The sequence below is a fragment of the Mustelus asterias genome, chromosome 8 (genome assembly GCF_964213995.1).
Source record: "Mustelus asterias chromosome 8, sMusAst1.hap1.1, whole genome shotgun sequence".
NCBI classification, from domain to species: Eukaryota; Metazoa; Chordata; class Chondrichthyes; order Carcharhiniformes; family Triakidae; genus Mustelus; species Mustelus asterias.
Window position 1 is genome coordinate 88,917,742 of NC_135808.1, and position 17,701 is coordinate 88,935,442.

General features: G+C 40.2%; 1 protein-coding gene across 1 annotated transcript in view; it reads right to left on the bottom strand.

Moving 5' to 3' along the window:
* Positions 1-7,384: 7,384 nt before the first annotated feature.
* negr1 (neuronal growth regulator 1) overlaps positions 7,385-17,701 on the bottom strand; it is a 531,576-nt gene continuing 521,259 nt past the window's right edge. Inside the window, exon 7 of the mRNA XM_078219382.1 lies at positions 7,385-8,538. Coding sequence (XP_078075508.1) covers positions 8,438-8,538 — 101 coding nt within the window. The 3' untranslated portion in view covers positions 7,385-8,437. The remainder of the gene's footprint in view (positions 8,539-17,701) is intronic.

A 17,701-nucleotide genomic window follows, 5' to 3' on the forward strand; every position in this document is an offset into this window, starting at 1 on the left:
TTCTTCTTCCTCAAGTTCTCCAACTTTAGTGATCTACAAAGATTTTCCTTTCAATCTCAATGTATGCAACTGGGGAATAACTGTCATTAATACAATATCAATCATTATTAGTCTGCAAGATAGATTTTGGAAGAGGAAGAAATGACTTGCAGAAGAGTTGCAATTTTCCATGACTAACACGATAAATATCTATGCTAGACTGTATGTTGTGGCTCTGATGTTGTGGAATGGAGAACGATGTTGTGCCATAAAACGAGACGGTCAGTGATTTTGATATCATCGAGCCACAATGTACAAGGCAGCATAGCAGCAGGCCAATTGATTGTCAGTTGCTAAGGCCCAACTACAAAGTATCAGGGCATCATCACGAAGAAGTGTGTTTAAAGTGCCAGATTATTTAATGTATAAAAGATGTTCCAGCTTCAATTCAACTGAGAATCTCTTGACCCTCCCAAAAATTCTCCCCTACTTTTACTTGTTACATTTGAAACAACAGTGAAACAAATAATGGTGAAATACTGATCATTAGAAAAATATATATAATTCCATACAGATGGAATTATTCAATAAATAATAGTGAGCTATAGCGTCCACAATGAATTCCACACTGCCACAGCTTGAATAAAGAAAGATAATCAAGAGTGGTCACACTTGCTGCACTCCAAGATGAAGACCTTTTATCTTCAACTATTAACTGGGAGCTCTGTGTGTTATAGCAACACCTGAATGAAGTTTGAGTTTGTAGTATCTGGACATTCTCACTGACAGCAGGTAGACTGCAGCTTCTTTGGTGAAGCAAAGTCTAAATATATATTTGATCTCTGACAGTGACTCCAGTCTCTGGGTGGGTGAAGAATAGCTATTTTGCTGCACACTCCGGCCATGGTGCATCAAGTGCCGTGCTTCCTACCTCTGCTTCTCTATGTTAATCAAGACCAGGACGATGTCCAGGGAACAGGTCATTGCAATCCTTTCTCCTTTTTAAATTGGGGTGGGTGGATTGGGTGGATTGTCATCGCTGGTTGGGGGACGGGGGATCGCGGAATTATTGCCTTCAAACACTAGCAGGAAAGAAATATTTTCAGTCTGCTTGCCCGTGGCTCCATAACTGTTCTCTCTTGGCTGAGAGTCAAGTAAGGTCATAAATCACATCAGCATCAGATCACTCTCACCATGATACAAATTTTGACCCATTGAAAGTATCAAGCCAAGGTAAAGGTGCATATCCCAGCTTGCCAAGGATGATGTAATTTGCCATATCCATACTATCAGGTTCCATTTGCACAGTAAGGCACCTTGTTCAAGTAGCTATTGCTCTTAATCAGTCTACATGGTGCGTATCTGTAGGTTACTCGATCAATTGGATCATCAAAACTGAGGCTAATCCTGTCTTCAGGCAACGTCTATACCCCTCTCCCTCTTCTGAGAGTGGATGCTGGAGTGATTTGGAGCAGAAGTCTTGGGGATTTCATTTTTTTCCCTCAATGGATTTAGCCATTGCTAGCAAGATAAACATTTATTTCCCATCTCTAATTGTCCTTGTGGTGAGCCACTTTTTAAATCACTGCCATGTGTGGTGAAGGTGCTCTCACAGTGCTGTTAAAAATGGTGTTCCAGTATTTTGACCCTGTAGCAGTGAAGGATTTGCTCCTCGCCAGAGTAATGGTACTAAGGCCATAAATAAGCCTTTGCTAACATCCCAGATAATATCAGTTAACTCAACTCATACCAGGTGATCAAACTTGAAACCATGCTGTTCAAAAGGCAGTTTGCCATGTAACTGCTGAGACTACTAATTAAGCTCATTCTAAAGAATCTCAGGGATATCTGTAGTTTCTTTCACATTAACCTAAGCCTTTCATTTAAATTACTGCTTTGGAATAATCCTCATATTGCTCCCTATATAATAGCAGCACTGGCCTTTTTGAGTATACAAGGTAAAAGCTTCAACCAATCTGTTCATCTGTTTTATAAACTGGAATCATGAACTGAGAGTATTCAGAATCAATTTGAATTTGAAGTTGATGCTTTTTACTGGTACAGATGTAGATCCCAAGTTATTGGGATGTTAGTGATCATGGAAGATTTATTTTAGTGTGGTAGATGAGGAATCAGTGTATTTGTATTAATGTTATCCCAAATTGTGGGTAAGTTAATTTAACAGCAAACATTTAAAATAGCCTGTTCTCAGAAATGTAAGAATTGGTGGACAAATAAAAGATCAAGTCCAAAGATGTGCGGGTTAGGTTGATTGGCCAGGTTAAAAATTGCCCCTTAGAGTCCTGGGATGTGTAGGTTAGAGGGATTAGTGGGTAAATATGTGGGGATAGGGCCTGGGTGGGATTGTGGTCGGTGCAGACTCGATGGGCCGAATGGCCTCCTTCTGCACTGTAGGGTTTCTATGATTTCTATGATTTCTATCTCATCTACCTTCTGCCATCCACCTAGTTGCAAGAAACAGCAATAAGTATGCTGCAGCTGGAGCTAGAGTCAATGCTGAATGCAACTGACTGCACCATCTTTCAGACTGCCAGGTTATTTGTAGAGCTAGTAATATTCAACACATGATTCAAGCTGAAATGACTAACTGGAACAGACTGTATCTCCAAGTTGTGACAATAGTCTAATCAACAAAAGAACTGGCAGGTGAAACTAGAACTAAGGGGCACGACTTCAAAATAAGGGGGAGCAGATTTAGGACTGAGTTGAGGAGGAACTTCTTCACCCAAAGGTTGTGAATCTGTGGAATTCCCTGCCCAGTGAAACAGTTGAGGCTACCTCATTGAATGTTTTTAAGGCAAGGAAAGATAAATTTTTGAACAATAAAGGAATTAAGGATTATGGTGCGTGACCGGGTAAATGGAGCTGAGTCCACGAAAAGATCAGCTATGATCTTATTGAAAGGCAGAGCAGGCTTGAAGGGCCAGAGGGCCGACTCCTGCTCCTAATTCTTATGTTCTTATGTAACAAGGCAATTCTTGCACCTTCAACTGAACAAATTCTCCAGGCTTGGGATCACTTTTTGAAAGATGGTGAACTATATAAGCATGTAGGACCTTCTTAGCTCCCCCACTGCATCTCCAAGCCACTCAATGTGGATACTGGAACTAAATAGGTTGGCGCAGGCTGCTTTATATTCCATTATAATTGCCCTGGTTATAGATTGGGACCTTTTATTGGCAAGAGATGGAAGTTATGTTTTCCTCCTCCTATGAACACACCAGCCCAGATCTCAGGCAAATCTCTAACTTGGCACATTGTTGACCAGCTCCTTCCTAGAGACGTCATTCATCTCAGGGATATAATTTAACTTAGTATGTTGGTGCAATTCTATCCTTAATGTTACAACTGATCAGTATTCACAGGAGTCATTCTGGTTAATAATATACTTTAGATTATTGCTAACCATGGACATTCTTTTCACAATCATGTAAGTTCCAATCAATCATTTGAAACAAGTAAAAATAAGAAAGGTCAAGTGTAACAGTATGAATATACATGCAAATATACAAATTAGGAGCAAGAGACAAAATAGGCCATTTGACCCCTCAAACCTGCTCTGCCATTTTATTGGATCATGGCTGATTGAGAACTCAACTCCACTCTCCTCCTACCCTGATACCCTTTGATTCCCAATCAAGCATCTTTCTAATTCTGCCTTAAAAATATTCAATGATCCTGCCTCCGAAGGCTCATAACCCTCTTGAGAGAAAACATTGTTCCTCATCTCCATCTTAAATGGGAGACCCCTTATTTTTAAACTGTGTCTCCTAATTCTAGTTCCTCCCACAAGGGGAAACATCAGCATCCACCCTGTGAACTCCCCTCAGGATCTTGTATGTTTCAAAAAGATCACCCCTCATTCTTCTAAATGCTATTGGATATAGGCCCAATTTGAATTCCAAGAATCAGTTGAGTGAACCATCTTTGCACTGTTTCTAATGCAATTATATATATATATATTTTTATATATTTAATTGCATTAGAAACAGTGCAAAGATGGAGACCAAAACCGTACACCGTACTTGAGATGTGGTCTCACCAGTGCCTGCGCAACTGCAGCAAACTTTTCCTACTGTTATATCCCATCCCCTTACAATAAACAACAACATTCCATTTGCCTTCCTCATCACTTGCTGTACCTGCATCCTAACTTTAAGTGATTCATGTACCAGGACACCCAGATCCCTCTGTACTGCAGAGTTCTGCAGTCTCTCTTCATTTTAAATAATATGCCATTTTTCTATTTTCCTTTATTATACTCCATCTGCCAAATTTTTACCCACTAATTTAACCCATCTATATTCCTTTGTAGACTCCTTAAATCCTCTCAACAGCTTATTGCCCTACCTATCCATAAACATGATAGATTCTTAATAACTCTGTCTAAAACATGTATTCGATGCTATAAGGATTGGACACAACTGTCTTGTAACATATTACCATTTCTGGTATAAATTCTAACTCATGTAGTTAAATACCAATACTCCTGTGAGAAGGTTTATGGCAAAGAGATTCTGCAAATTAAATTATATAATACCAACACTGGTTGGATACGCTGCTTCAACTAAACAACCAAAGTACACTACAAATCTGCCAGTCCAGAGCTACACTTCCTCCCTCTCTCCAGAAGGCACTAATTCATAGGGTTAGATCTAAGTGTAAAGCAGGTGATAGTGAGACTTCAATGGAAATAAATTCAGGAAATATGGAAGTGCCTACTGACTGGATATCAGCTGTTTTACATTATTGCATAAAGACCCCACAGCAGGTTACAATTCCAATGGTATTGTAGCCTCCTTCCTTAAGTGGCCAGGCTTCGCATAAATTGTGACAGCATTAGCGTGCTAATGGTTCATGGGATACATGAGACCAAACACTGATCTTCTCCACATCCACCATCCACAGAAGTGTACTTTACAGCAGGAATCACAGGAGAATAATCATGAACTATAACTGCTTCTTACCCTGACTAAATTAAGGATGCAGAAACCAATTGTAATGACCCTATTATAGCTCCAGTTGAGCAAAACTAATGGGGCACAGCTAAGGGATCAAAACAAAGACCTCAGATTCAGTTCTACAGTGGACAAGGTTGACTACAGCCCAGTTACGTTTATTGTAGCATCAATAATTCTCTAGTGTTAAATTCAAAACTTAATACAAAATTATTGGAGCAGAATATTTTGAAAATCGGTGCTACTGTATTTGTCAATGTTTTATTCTATTACCATAAATTCCATTTGGCAAGCAAACAAATAAGTCACTGTACTATTTTACTCACCATCTTGTTACATATGTTAGCTTTTTTCCGCTCTATTTTTGTTGCACAGGACACATTTTCTGTAAACACTTTACATATTAAAGTGGGTGGACTGTAACTGGAGAATCTCACAAGAGAAGGAGACTTAATAACACTGATGAAATTTCATTAAGAATGTAAAATCTGCCTTATTGTTGTAAACATTATTTTCCACATCACAAATCACTACAGGCAGCCCAGGCAGGCAGCAGAGCTCAAGACATTGTCATGTAATCTCCCAAAAATATTAACAAAAACATTATTTTCTGAAAAAGAAAATCTCCAATTGGTCCAGATATGACAACAGCTTTAGATTTCAGGGATGCCAAATGATTTCACTAGGATGTTAGTAAAGTGTTATGCTCGATTCATGAAATATTCATACCTGGCTCACTCGGCAATGATATGTACCCAGCAGAACAAGTATAACTGTCATCCCTCCAAACTTGAGCTGTATAATGTTAAGGTGAAATATTAAAGATTACAGATGTATAACTTATATTATTTGCAGTGATTAAAGGGAGTCATCAATCAGTATTGGTTCATTACTAAAATATATTGACCTAAAGTGATTTTTAAAATATGTTAGTAGACAAATATTAGTTAATCACTTCACTGCATTTTATTTGTGGTTCCCTGATCTATTTCTGCTTTATTTTAAAATCATAAATGTATTATTTAAACCACAGATGTATTATTGAGTTTTGGAAAGACAACTGAACTGTTGTATATTTTTCATAATTTGCGTGAATCTGGTATGAATATTTCTCACATCCAGCTTTTCAAATCCTCGGGGGGAGCACTGAGTATCTCTTTAAAGTTGATATCATATCTGGGATGACTGAAGGATTTTTCCCAGAAAAAAATGTGTATTTGATTTGCTGCACACCTTTGTTCTTGGGCAGTTATAAACTATTTTACCATTTGCACCATTACAGTTAGTCAACTAAATTCATCATGTAGAACCATAACACATACACATATATAAAGGGTTACAATCTTCACAAGAAAGTGTTTGTAAACTAAAACAAAATTGCCGAACACATGCCTTTATATAAACTGCATTGGAGAAATGTATCACTGCTTGCACTTGAGGTCACCATGATTGAAAATGATGCACAGCTTTTTGGTTTTACTCCCTCCTCCACGAGTTTGCCAAACGTTCCTTCATTAAGTTAATACACTAAAGAGATGGTCTGATCATTGGATTGGGGAAGAATATCAGCATATCATTTTCTTCATGATGGCACTACAGACAAATGATACTATTTGTAGTGAACTGCAGCATCCTGTCACAATATTTGCTAAGCAAATCCAAATAATATTTTAAACATTTGAATAAAGACAGTTCCACTTTAATAAATCAAGACTGTAATTGCAGATATTTTATAAAGGTATTCCTTACTGAACATTACTTTGCTGTTCTAGCTCCTGTAAACCCCTGATCTTACAAACCTTGTACAATTGTATAACTACTAGTTGTTTTTGTTCTTTAATAACAACAATTGATTTTCTTTCCTCCTTATTCCAGGTTTTTTGTAGACAAAAATTTTGTTGGAGTAAATTAATATCTTAATATGTTGCGTGCTTCTGTGCTGAAGATGCTAATTGAACATAGATCCTACCAAGAACACCATTACTATTGAAGTTGTATTATGCATGTGGAAAGGCTACAAGGTTTGGCACAGATTGTTTTTTGAAGCATTGAAACCTAGATATGACTTTTTTGTTTTGTTGCAACTAGATGCACAGCCATCTGGTCAAACAAGTGAATGGTAGAGTTCTTGCAACATGTAAATTGGAGGTTTCCATCCTTACTCTCTCCTGTTCTCAGGATGAGCTAGAATTTAAAAGTAACCACAATAATTTCTTGTTATCTTCCATATATGAACAAGTGTGGTTATTATGTGCTGCAGCTTCATATAAGTCACACAGCCTTTTAGGTGGAAATGGCGTGAAACAGGCAGTGGGTAGTGAAGTCACAAAGTCAGCCAGCCAGGATGAGCCCATTTGCATACTAAACTGGGGATATAAACAGGCTAACCATCAAATACAGAAGAGTGAAAAAATAATCATGCCTTTATGTTAGTTTATTCTACAATGAAATGAACAGTCAATGGTTGTCACCAGCTAAAAAAGAAAGTTTGGGTTGGATTTTCCATTAGAATAGAACATTCTTATGTGGAGGTTCCCAACTAAAATGTTAACTTGCCTTCCCCGCTTTTTCACATGTTGTTTATTTCCAAAAAATGATTGTGTCATTTCATATTTCTAGTATTTTCAGATTTTATTTTCTATTTACAATGGGAGAGGACAGAAATCCTATGGAACAAAATAATCGTAGAAAAATGATTTAAATGAGATCCCCGATCTGAAATGTCACTTTAAGTGTATGTGTGGGAGTGAAGTAAAAGGGAAAAATAGAAGCATGACAGACGACTGACCTATTCTTTCTAATTTTCTCCAGATAAATTATTCCACAACTGCATGGGATTTTAAAAGAAAATCGAAGCGTGTTAAAAGGTATTCCTGTGGCATTCATTCTAATATTTTGACAAATGATTATTTGAAGTGGATGCTTTTCTTGTTGTCAGTTTATTCAATTGTACAAATGGGTTTCCTTGATTTAGTTTTTTTTTTAACATTTCTATTAAAACGTCAGAACTAGACACAAGAGGTCCATTTTCACTGAATGCTCTGTGACCCTACGATACAATAATGAAGGTTAAATCATATTATAGGTGGTGAAATCTCATGCAAGTGCCATATCTTTCTTGCATGTATTCAACACAGTGGGTAGGGTTAACCTAGTCTGTGAAGCATTGCAGCTTATATGCAGGATATTACAATATATGTTCTCGAAAAGTAATTTCCACAGCCTACAAAGCATGATAAAGGACAATGAGTTCAGTGTTAGAACTTGATGACAACCTGAAAAGAATATAGTTTAGACATTTACAGAATCATTAATCCTAGGAAAGGTTCACATCCCTGTGTTTGTACTGCTGGTTGATTCTCACACTTTTCCGTGAATGAACTGTACCAGATTGTATCCAGTTCCCAGCACTTGGAAGAGATTCTTCAACTTCTTTGTGGTTCTTTTTGTTCACTGCGGCTTGCACATTTTCCCCTCTGCTAGTATGTGCTGACCAGACAGGATAAAGCCATCACCAGGCACCACCAGGATAAAATAACTTCAGCACTGCCGGTGATCCAATAATGCTCTGTGCTTGGCACTGTGAAAGTAAGAGAAATCATAAATCACTACATAATGTTTTTAAAAACACACAATTTTGAAGCATATAAAGACATGTGAACATAAAAAAGGATTAGGAGCAGGCCATTCAGCCATTCACTATCATAGCTGATCTGATTTTAGCCTTAATTTCACTTTCCTGCCAGTCTCCCATAACCTTTGACTTCCCAGTCAATCCAAAGATCTGTCAATCCAAAAATCTCTCTAACTCAGTCTTGAATATATTCAATGACTCAGCTTCACTTCACTGTGAAGAGAATTCTAAACTCTAACAACTCTGAGAAAATAAATTCCTCCTCATCTCTGTCTTAAATGGAAGACCTCTTATTTTGAAACTGTAACCCCTGGTTTAGATTCCCCCGTGAGGGCACACATCCTCTCTACATTTACCCTGTCAAGCTCCCTCATATTAAGATATGTTTATGTTTCAATAAAATCATCTCTCATTCTTTTAAATTCCAATGAGTCTCGGCCCAACCTTTCCTCATTGAACAAACCCTTCATCCCAGGAATTAGCCGAATGAATCTTCTCTGATTCTATTGTATGTCTTTGCGACCAAAGCTATAATCAGCATTCTAGGTGTGCTCGCACCAATGCTATGTACAGTTGGAGCAAGACTTCCTACTTATATATTTCCCCCTTTCACTTACAATAAAGGACAACATTACGTTTGCCTTCCTAATTATTTGTTATACCTGCACTGTGACCTTTTGGATTCATGTACAAGGAATTTAAGGTTCTTCTGTACCACAGCATTCTACAGTCTCTTTCCATTTAAATAATATTCTGTTTTTCCCACCAAAGCGGACAACCACACATTATGCGCCATCTGCCAAATTTTTCTGCCAAATTTTTGCCCTTTCACTTAATCTATCTATATGTCTTGCAGAATGTTTGTATTCTTCTCACAACTTGCTTTCCTAAATACCTTTGCACCATCGGCAAATTTGGTTACAATGCAACTGGTATCTTTACCCAAATCATTAATATAGATTGTAAATAGTTGAGACACCCAGCACTGATCTGTGTGGATTTCCACTCATTACGGTTTGTCATTATGAAAAATACCTATTTATCTCAACTTTCTGTTTCCTGTTAATTTGGCAATCCTCTATCCATGCTAATGCATCACTCTCAACGCTGTAAGCCTGTATGTTGTATAGTAACCTTTTATATGGCACTTTATCAAATACCTTTTGGAAATCCAAATACACTACATCTATCAGTTCCCATTTATCCACCTTGCTTATTACATCCTCAAAGAACTTCAATAAATTTGTCAAACATGATTTACCTTCAACAAAACCATGTTGACTCTGCTTGATAGTATTGTAATTTTCTAAATGTCTAGCTATACCTCTTTAATCATAGATTCAATCATTTTTTCAATAGCAAATGTTAGACTAACCGGCCTATAGTTTTTAACTCCCACCCTTCTTGAACAGAAGTGTTACATTTTCAATTTTCCAATCCACTGGGACCTTTCCAGAATTTAGGAGATTTCGGAAAGGGGTGTAGCTCCTTTGCCGGTTGCCTATGCCTATCAGTTGCACCTCCCCAAGGTCATACCCCCTTTATCCCTCCAGCCTCTTAAACTGGGCTCCCCAATCCCTATCAGGAGCCTGCCAACCAAGCCCCGCTGATAGCCTAGACTTACCTTCAGTCTGATCTCCATTGGCTCCTATTCTTTGGGGACTGTCTGTAGCCCCTGCAGTGGCCGCTGTTTGAACGTGGAGCTGCTGGGACTACAGAGCCACCGGCCATCTGATTGGCTGGCAGCACTCTATTGCAGGACTTCCTCCCAGAAGTCTCTCCCTTAGGCAATTAATGCCCTGTCAACGTTTAATGGCTGCGGGGCATCCAGTATCAGCAGGGATGTATTCCCCACTAAGTCTTTAAGTGAAAAGGTGACATCCAAGAGATCCTGCCCTTTAGTTTAAAGCCCTCTCTACAGTAAAATGATTTTAGACAGTGGTTTTACAAAAATTAAATAATTTACAATAATGTCATACCAAGGCAATGAAGACTGCAGAGGGAATGAAATTATATTCTGTAATAACAAGAATTTAGCATACCAAGTGGCATTTTTAAATTAAAATTTACTGATAAATTTTGTGTTCACAAAAATAATAATTGGGAATAAAACTCTCCTATTTTGGTCTTGGGAGTTCTCTGGAATCACACCAAAACATCCCCCACTCATGTCTGGGCCTAGACAGAATATGTGGTCAAGCCCACTTTCCACTTCAACTGACATTCACACATTATGATAACTTATGGCATTTTGAGGAAGAATTTGCAGAGCGGGAACACTGCCATACTTCATTCCTCTTTAGCCCAGGGCATTAATGTCAACTACAGCAATTCCACAACTATCTTGGATGAACATTACATAAACCAGGAGAGTGTAGGGATCAAAGCTGTGGCTCACAAACCACCCGCGTGCGGCATTTACTCACTGAGCCTATGGGCAGCAGCCAACTTAAATTGAACAGAATTGTACTTTCCACAAGATTTTAATCGCTTCACATGCACTGCCACATGAACAGTTTGACACATTGCTCACATCCGATTGCACAGTTAATTGTAAAGCTGTAAAGGAAATGTTTTTATCGAATTGGGCAATATAAAACCATTTTTAAGTGGAATTAATGAAAGGCTGCAAGTAACTGAATAATGACTGCCCAAACTGCTCTTTAATCTCAATCTTCTGAGTTCATAATTCAAAGTAAATGCCAACGTTGATGCAGGTAAATTGCTCCTAATGGTGTGAGAGTTCTAGTCCAGAAAATGCAATTTATAATTAGAGAGGAAGGCGAAAGGTGGCCAGGTACTAACCTTTCACCCAAAGAGCAACACGCTTGTGAAGTAAATTACTAGGGAAGGCTTTTGAGGTGGACAATATGAGTGGATGAAGAGATCCTTTGATGTATTTTCAGAAAGGACAGACAGGTAGCTTTGTTTGATCTGTCATTAAGAAACAGACTGAGCTCAATTATCTTTTTGTGGTTATAGAAATCCTGTGCTCACACACAATTACCAAAGATTTTACCCAAAAACAAATGAGATCAAGACCAGCATTTGTAGTGGGTGAGTGGGGTCTTGTCCCCCAGTTGGGGAACCATTGGGAACCCCGCGTTACTGCTTTGCGGGAGGCCCAAAGCAATTTCATTCCAATCAGGCAATTACCTGTGGGCCTCCCATCCAATTGAGGTACCAACAGGATGATAATTGCCTCCGAGAGCAATCAGAGGGCAGCGGTTTTCCAGTACCGGCGGTGCCACCTGGAGCGGTAGCAACTACTGCCACAGTGAGGCTGACTGATTTCACCAGACAGAGGTGGAAGTACGGGTGGGTCACAAGGAGGGTTCGCTGGCAAGGCTGGGAGTAGGGATGGGAGACGGAAGCAAAGGCAGAAGTTGGCTTCCTGTGAGGCCCTCCATTCCCTAAGTTCGGTGTCTCAATTGGGGTGGCCCGTGAATGAAGGACCCTCCCTCCCCATCCCCTCCATGAGGCTGCTGGCTCCCCCTCATCAACTCTACCAGTTATATCCTCAAAGAATTCCAGTAGATTTGCCAAGCATGATTTCCCTTTCATAAATCCACGCTGTCTCTGTCCGATCCTGCCACTTTGTCCAAGTGTTTGCTTTAAAATCTTTGATAATGGATTCTAGAATTTTTCGCAATACTGACATCAGGCTTACTGTCCATAATTCCCTGTTTTCTCTCTTTTGAATAGTGGGGTTCCATTAGCTATCCTCCAATCTGTAGGAACTGTTCCAGAATCTATAAAATCTTGGATGATGATCACCAATGCATCCACTATTTCGCGGCCACTTCCTTATGCACTCTGGGATGTAGATTATCAGGCCCTGGGGATCTATCAGCTTTCAATCCCATTATTTTCCCCAACACCATTATTCTACCAATACTGATCTTCTTCAGTTCCTCCTTCTCACTAAACCCTGTGTTCCCCGACATTTCTGGTACCTTATTTGTGTCCTCCTTCTTGAAGACAGAACCAAAGTATGTATTCAGCTGGTCAGCCATTTTCTTTGCTCCACATTATAAATTCTCCTGTTTTTGACTGTAGGGGACCTACATTTGTCTTCACAAATCTTTTTCTCGTCACATACCTATAGAAACTTTTAGGGCATGATCTTACCAGCCGTTCTTGCCACGCTCCCATTGCAGCGCGGTTGGAGAATTTGGCACCCAGCTAAATTTCTGTTCACTGCAGACGGTTGGGAAAATCCCGCCAATGTGAATGGCCATAACATTCTGGCCTTACAGTTAATTTTTATGTTCCCTGCAAGCTTACTCACATACTCTATTTTCCCCTTCTTAATCAGTCCCTTGGTCCTCCTTTGTTGTATTCTGAACTGTTCCCAATCTTCAGGTCTATTGTTTCTCTGGGCCAATTTGTATACCTCTCCCTTGGATCTAATACTATCTCTAATTTCTCTTATAAGTCCTGGTTTGGCCACCGTTCCAGTTTTACTTTTGTGCTAGACAGGAATAAACAATTATTGCAGTTCATCCATGCCCTCTTTGTTTGCCGTTGTCTATTCACCATCATGCCTTTAAGTAACGTTTCCTAATCTATCATAGCCAACTCATGCCTCATATCATTGTAGTTTCCTTTTTTAAGATTCAGGACCCTAATCTCAGAATCAATTGCATCACTTTCCATCTTGATGAAAAATTCTTTTGTGTTATGGTCACTCACCCAAGAAGTCTTGCACAACTATGTTGCCAATTATTCTTTTCTCAATACACAATACCCAGTTTAGAATGGCCTGCTCTCTAGTTGGTTCCTCAACATATTGGTCCAGAAAATCATCCCATATACACTCCAGGAATTCCTCCTCTATGGTATTGTGACTAATTTGATTTGCCCAATCAAATGGAAATTAAAATCGCCCATAATTACAGATGATCTTTTATTGCATATATTTGTAATTTCCTATTTAATGTCATTCTCAAAACCACCACCACAGGTTGGGGGGTCTATATACAACTCTTAATATAGTTTTTTGCCCTTTGGTGTTTCTTAGCTCTATCCATATGGATTGTTGGAGCTAATATACTTTCTCAGTATGGTGTTAATTTCCTCTTTATTCAGAAAGGTAACTCCACTGCCTTTAACTTTTTGTCCATCTTTCCTAAATACCCCTGGATGTTCAGTTCCCATCCCTGGTCACCCTGCAGCCATGCCTCCGTAATCGCAACTATATCATATCCGTTTATGTCTATTTGAGCAATTGATTCATCCACTTTATTGCGAATGCTCCGTGCATTAAGGCACAAAGCCTTTAGACTTGTCTTTTTAACTTTACTGTCCCATTCCCATTATTTTTCACTGAGGCCTTGTTTGATTCTATCCCTTGGTTTCTCTGTCTATCAATTTTCTTATTCCCCTTTTTGTCTTTGGTTTTTGTTAATTCAAAGAATCATAGAATCCCTGCAGTGCAGAAGGAGTGGCATTCGGACCATCTAGCCTGCACCAATGCTCCGACAGAGCATCTCACCCAGGCCCACCCCCTGCCCTATCCCCCTAACCCCACACATTAACCTCCCAATCTCCCCAACCTACACATCTTGGGACACCAAGGGGAAATTTAGCATGTCCAATCCACCTAATCTGCATATCTTTGGACTATGAGAGGAAACCGGAGCACCTGGAGGAAACCCACGCAGATACAGGGAGAACCTGAAAACTCCCCACAGACAATCACCCAAGGCTAGAATTGAATCAGGGTCCCTGGCACTCTGAGACAGCAGTGCTAACCACTGTGCCACCATGTCGCCTACCCTGTCTCATTGAATAGGTTCCCAACCCCCTTGCCATTTTAATTTAAACCCTTCCCAGCCACTCTTACAAACACTGACCCGAGGACATCAGTCCCCGTACTGCCCAGGTGTAACTCATTCAGTTTGTACAGGTGCCACCTCCCCCAGAACTGGTCCCAGTGACCCAGGAATCTGAAATCCTCCCCCTCATACCATCTCTTCAGCTCTATATTCATCTGATATATCCTGCTATTTCTACTCTGACTAACACATGGTACTGGTAGTAATCTCAAGATCACTGCCTTTGAGGTCCAACTTCTCAACTTTCTTCCTAACTTCCTATATTCTGCTTTTAGGACATCATCGTTATTTTAAACTGATGTCATTGGTACTGATGTGTACCATGACCACTGGCTGATCAACCTCTCCTTCCAGAAAGTCCGATAACTGCGTTGAGATATCCTTGACCCTAGCGCCAGGGAGGCAAGATACCATTCTGGAGTATCGTTTGCAGCCACAGAAATGTCTATCTGTTCTCCTTACAATTGAATCCCCTACAACTGGGCGGCACGGTAGCACAGTGGTTGGGCGGCACGGTAGCACAGTGGTTGGGCGGCACGGTAGCACAGTGGTTGGGCGGCACGGTAGCACAGTGGTTGGGCGGCACGGTAGCACAGTGGTTAGCACTGCTGCTTCACAGCTCCAGGGACCTGGGTTCGATTCCTGGCTTGGGTCACTGTCTGTGTGGAGTTTGCACATTCTCCTCGTGTCTGCGTGGGTTTCCTCCGGGTGCTCCGGTTTCCTCCCACAGTCCAAAGATGTGCGGGTCAGGTTGATTGGCCAGGTTAAAAATTGCCCCTTAGAGTCCTGAGATGCGTAGGTTAGAGGGATTAGCGGGTAAAATATGTGGGGGTAGGGCCTGGGTGGGATTGTGGTCGGTGCAGACTCAATGGGCCGAATGGCCTCCTTCTGCACTGTAGGGTTTCTATGATTTCTATGAACTGTAAGCATTCTCACACTTTTTACTCCTCCCCTCTGCAGTGGAACCAACCGTGATGCAACGAATTTGGTTGTTCTTTCCTGGTCCTCGTTACTACTGAATATACCCATACAAACTATAAAAAAAAGATCTCTGAGCCTATGAGTGATAAAAGTTTTAAATACTTACCTAACCTTACCCACTAATTACCAATCAACTCTCTTCCCTTGTGTCCTCTAATACTGCAGCAGGGCAAGACCACTCTCTGAAGATTTACAAGTTAGAAAGCGAGGAGAAAAAGCAAAAAGCACCTCTTTTTCCCCTGCGCTGAATTCTCACTCAGCTCCAAATTTCTGATGTCCACACTCACTCTCACTTGAGTACGCTTGCAAGCCCCTTTCTTAGAGCTGAGGTGAGCTGAGATGACTCACATCAGTGAAACTTCAAAAGAATTCACACATTCAAAGGTATTCACACCTATTGAGGCCCTAATCAGGATGATGAAAATATTCCACCACAGAGACCGATGGTGCTTTCATTTTCACTCCAATTACTATCTGCTTACTCAGCATTGGAAAATGGTCCGGATATGCTGTGTAAAACCACACCTATGATATGAGCAACCAAACATGGGCCTTCAGTCACTCAGTTTCAAAAACTATTGTAAAATAATTGATTTTGTTTTTGTGCAAGTTATCAAATAAGTGGTTTTGTATAATTAGTGGCGTTATCCAGTGAAGTAGATACTTTCAAATCTGAAACAATAAAATCATAGTTCTGCATTGCCTCAATATTTAACTGAGATATCCTTATTGCACCTTTATTGCTAAAATGATCCTAAGTACATAAATTCTACTTAAGTCATTTTCAAAAAAGTTTATTTATTAGTCACAAGTAGGCTTATATTAACACTGCAATGATGTTACTGTGAAAATCCCCTAGTCGCCACATTCCGGCGCCTGTTTCGGTACACTGAGGGAGAATTTAGCATGACCAATGCACCCAGCCTGCACATCTTTGGACTGTGGGAGGAAACCGGAGCATCCGGAGGAAACCCACGCAGACACGGGGAAAACGTGCAAACTCCACACAGACAGTGCCCCAAGCCAGGAATCGAATCCGAGTCCCTGGTGCTGTGAGGCAGCATTGCTAACCACTGTGCCACAAGTCTCTAGTCAAATTGAGTTTCTAGGTGGAAGTGCAGGTCAGCACTCTGGAATAACTGCATCACTAACTCAGTATTAAGGTTTGGTATGATTTCAACTGAAATCACCCTGGAGCAGGCACTGTGGGTAAGCCAGTACATAACTGTGAGAATTAATTAGGTGACAAAGATGATGATTAGCAAAAGGAACATATCATAAACAGCCTTCAGAATTTCATTATCTAATCACCCCTAAATGCACGGGATTATCAAACAGTTTACAGCTTCCGTCAAAATTTCAGGAGCATCAAAGCAAAGGTACTCTACTGCATAAGTTAAGTATAAAGTCCCAACTTTTCTCTCAGTTTCCATAATAAAGTATTAAGAGAGTCTGGCTAAATGCATGCGGGCATACTGACCTGTGGTTAGGGGAGGATTAGAAGGACTAGTAAAACTAGTAGACTCAATTAGCTCTACAAAAAGGGGGAAAGGAAAAAAAAATGACATGTATCTTTCATCAACATATGGAAGATAATGCAGAGAAACAATTATAGACAGACAGATGGTTTACAGATAGCTATCTGACTTGGATGGCAAGTTAAAAGAAATGGTGTATTTCTTAAAAGTATATATGGCGTGTTTAATAACTTTCATATTTTCAAATTCAAAACAGCATTGGTTTGAAAGATTGGCCTTTGTAACTGGACTGAAATTATTTTCATCAACGTAAAACATGTTCACTGGAGGTGCAAACCCCATTATGGCCGTTAAGTCTCACCAGAGGACCATAACGGGGTTTGCGGCAGCCAGACCTTAGTTTGACATCTTCCCTGCCCACACCTGCCTGCAACATAATCAGGTTCGTGCCCAGAAAGGCATAGACCTGATTTCCATGAAATTGAATTAATTTTAATGTCATTATATGCCTTAATGCCATTGCTTCAGCCGCGTTAAATGCTCCCCCACCCTGCCAGCATGATGTCACACCAGCGGGAACCACTACTGGTTTTCAAAAATGGAGTCCTGATTTCCACTGAGGGGCGGGGGGGGGGGGGGGGGGGAAGAGGAGGGCATTTAACTTTACTTTGTAATCAAAGAGCACTCCGATCTCTGTGGAGCCAACTTTGCCGGCTCTGTCGGGCCCAGCTCTATCAGGCCCTGCCCTGCAAGAGTGACGGCGCAAAACAACATCCCCCGATTTCTTTTTGGACAAAATGTCAGAAGATC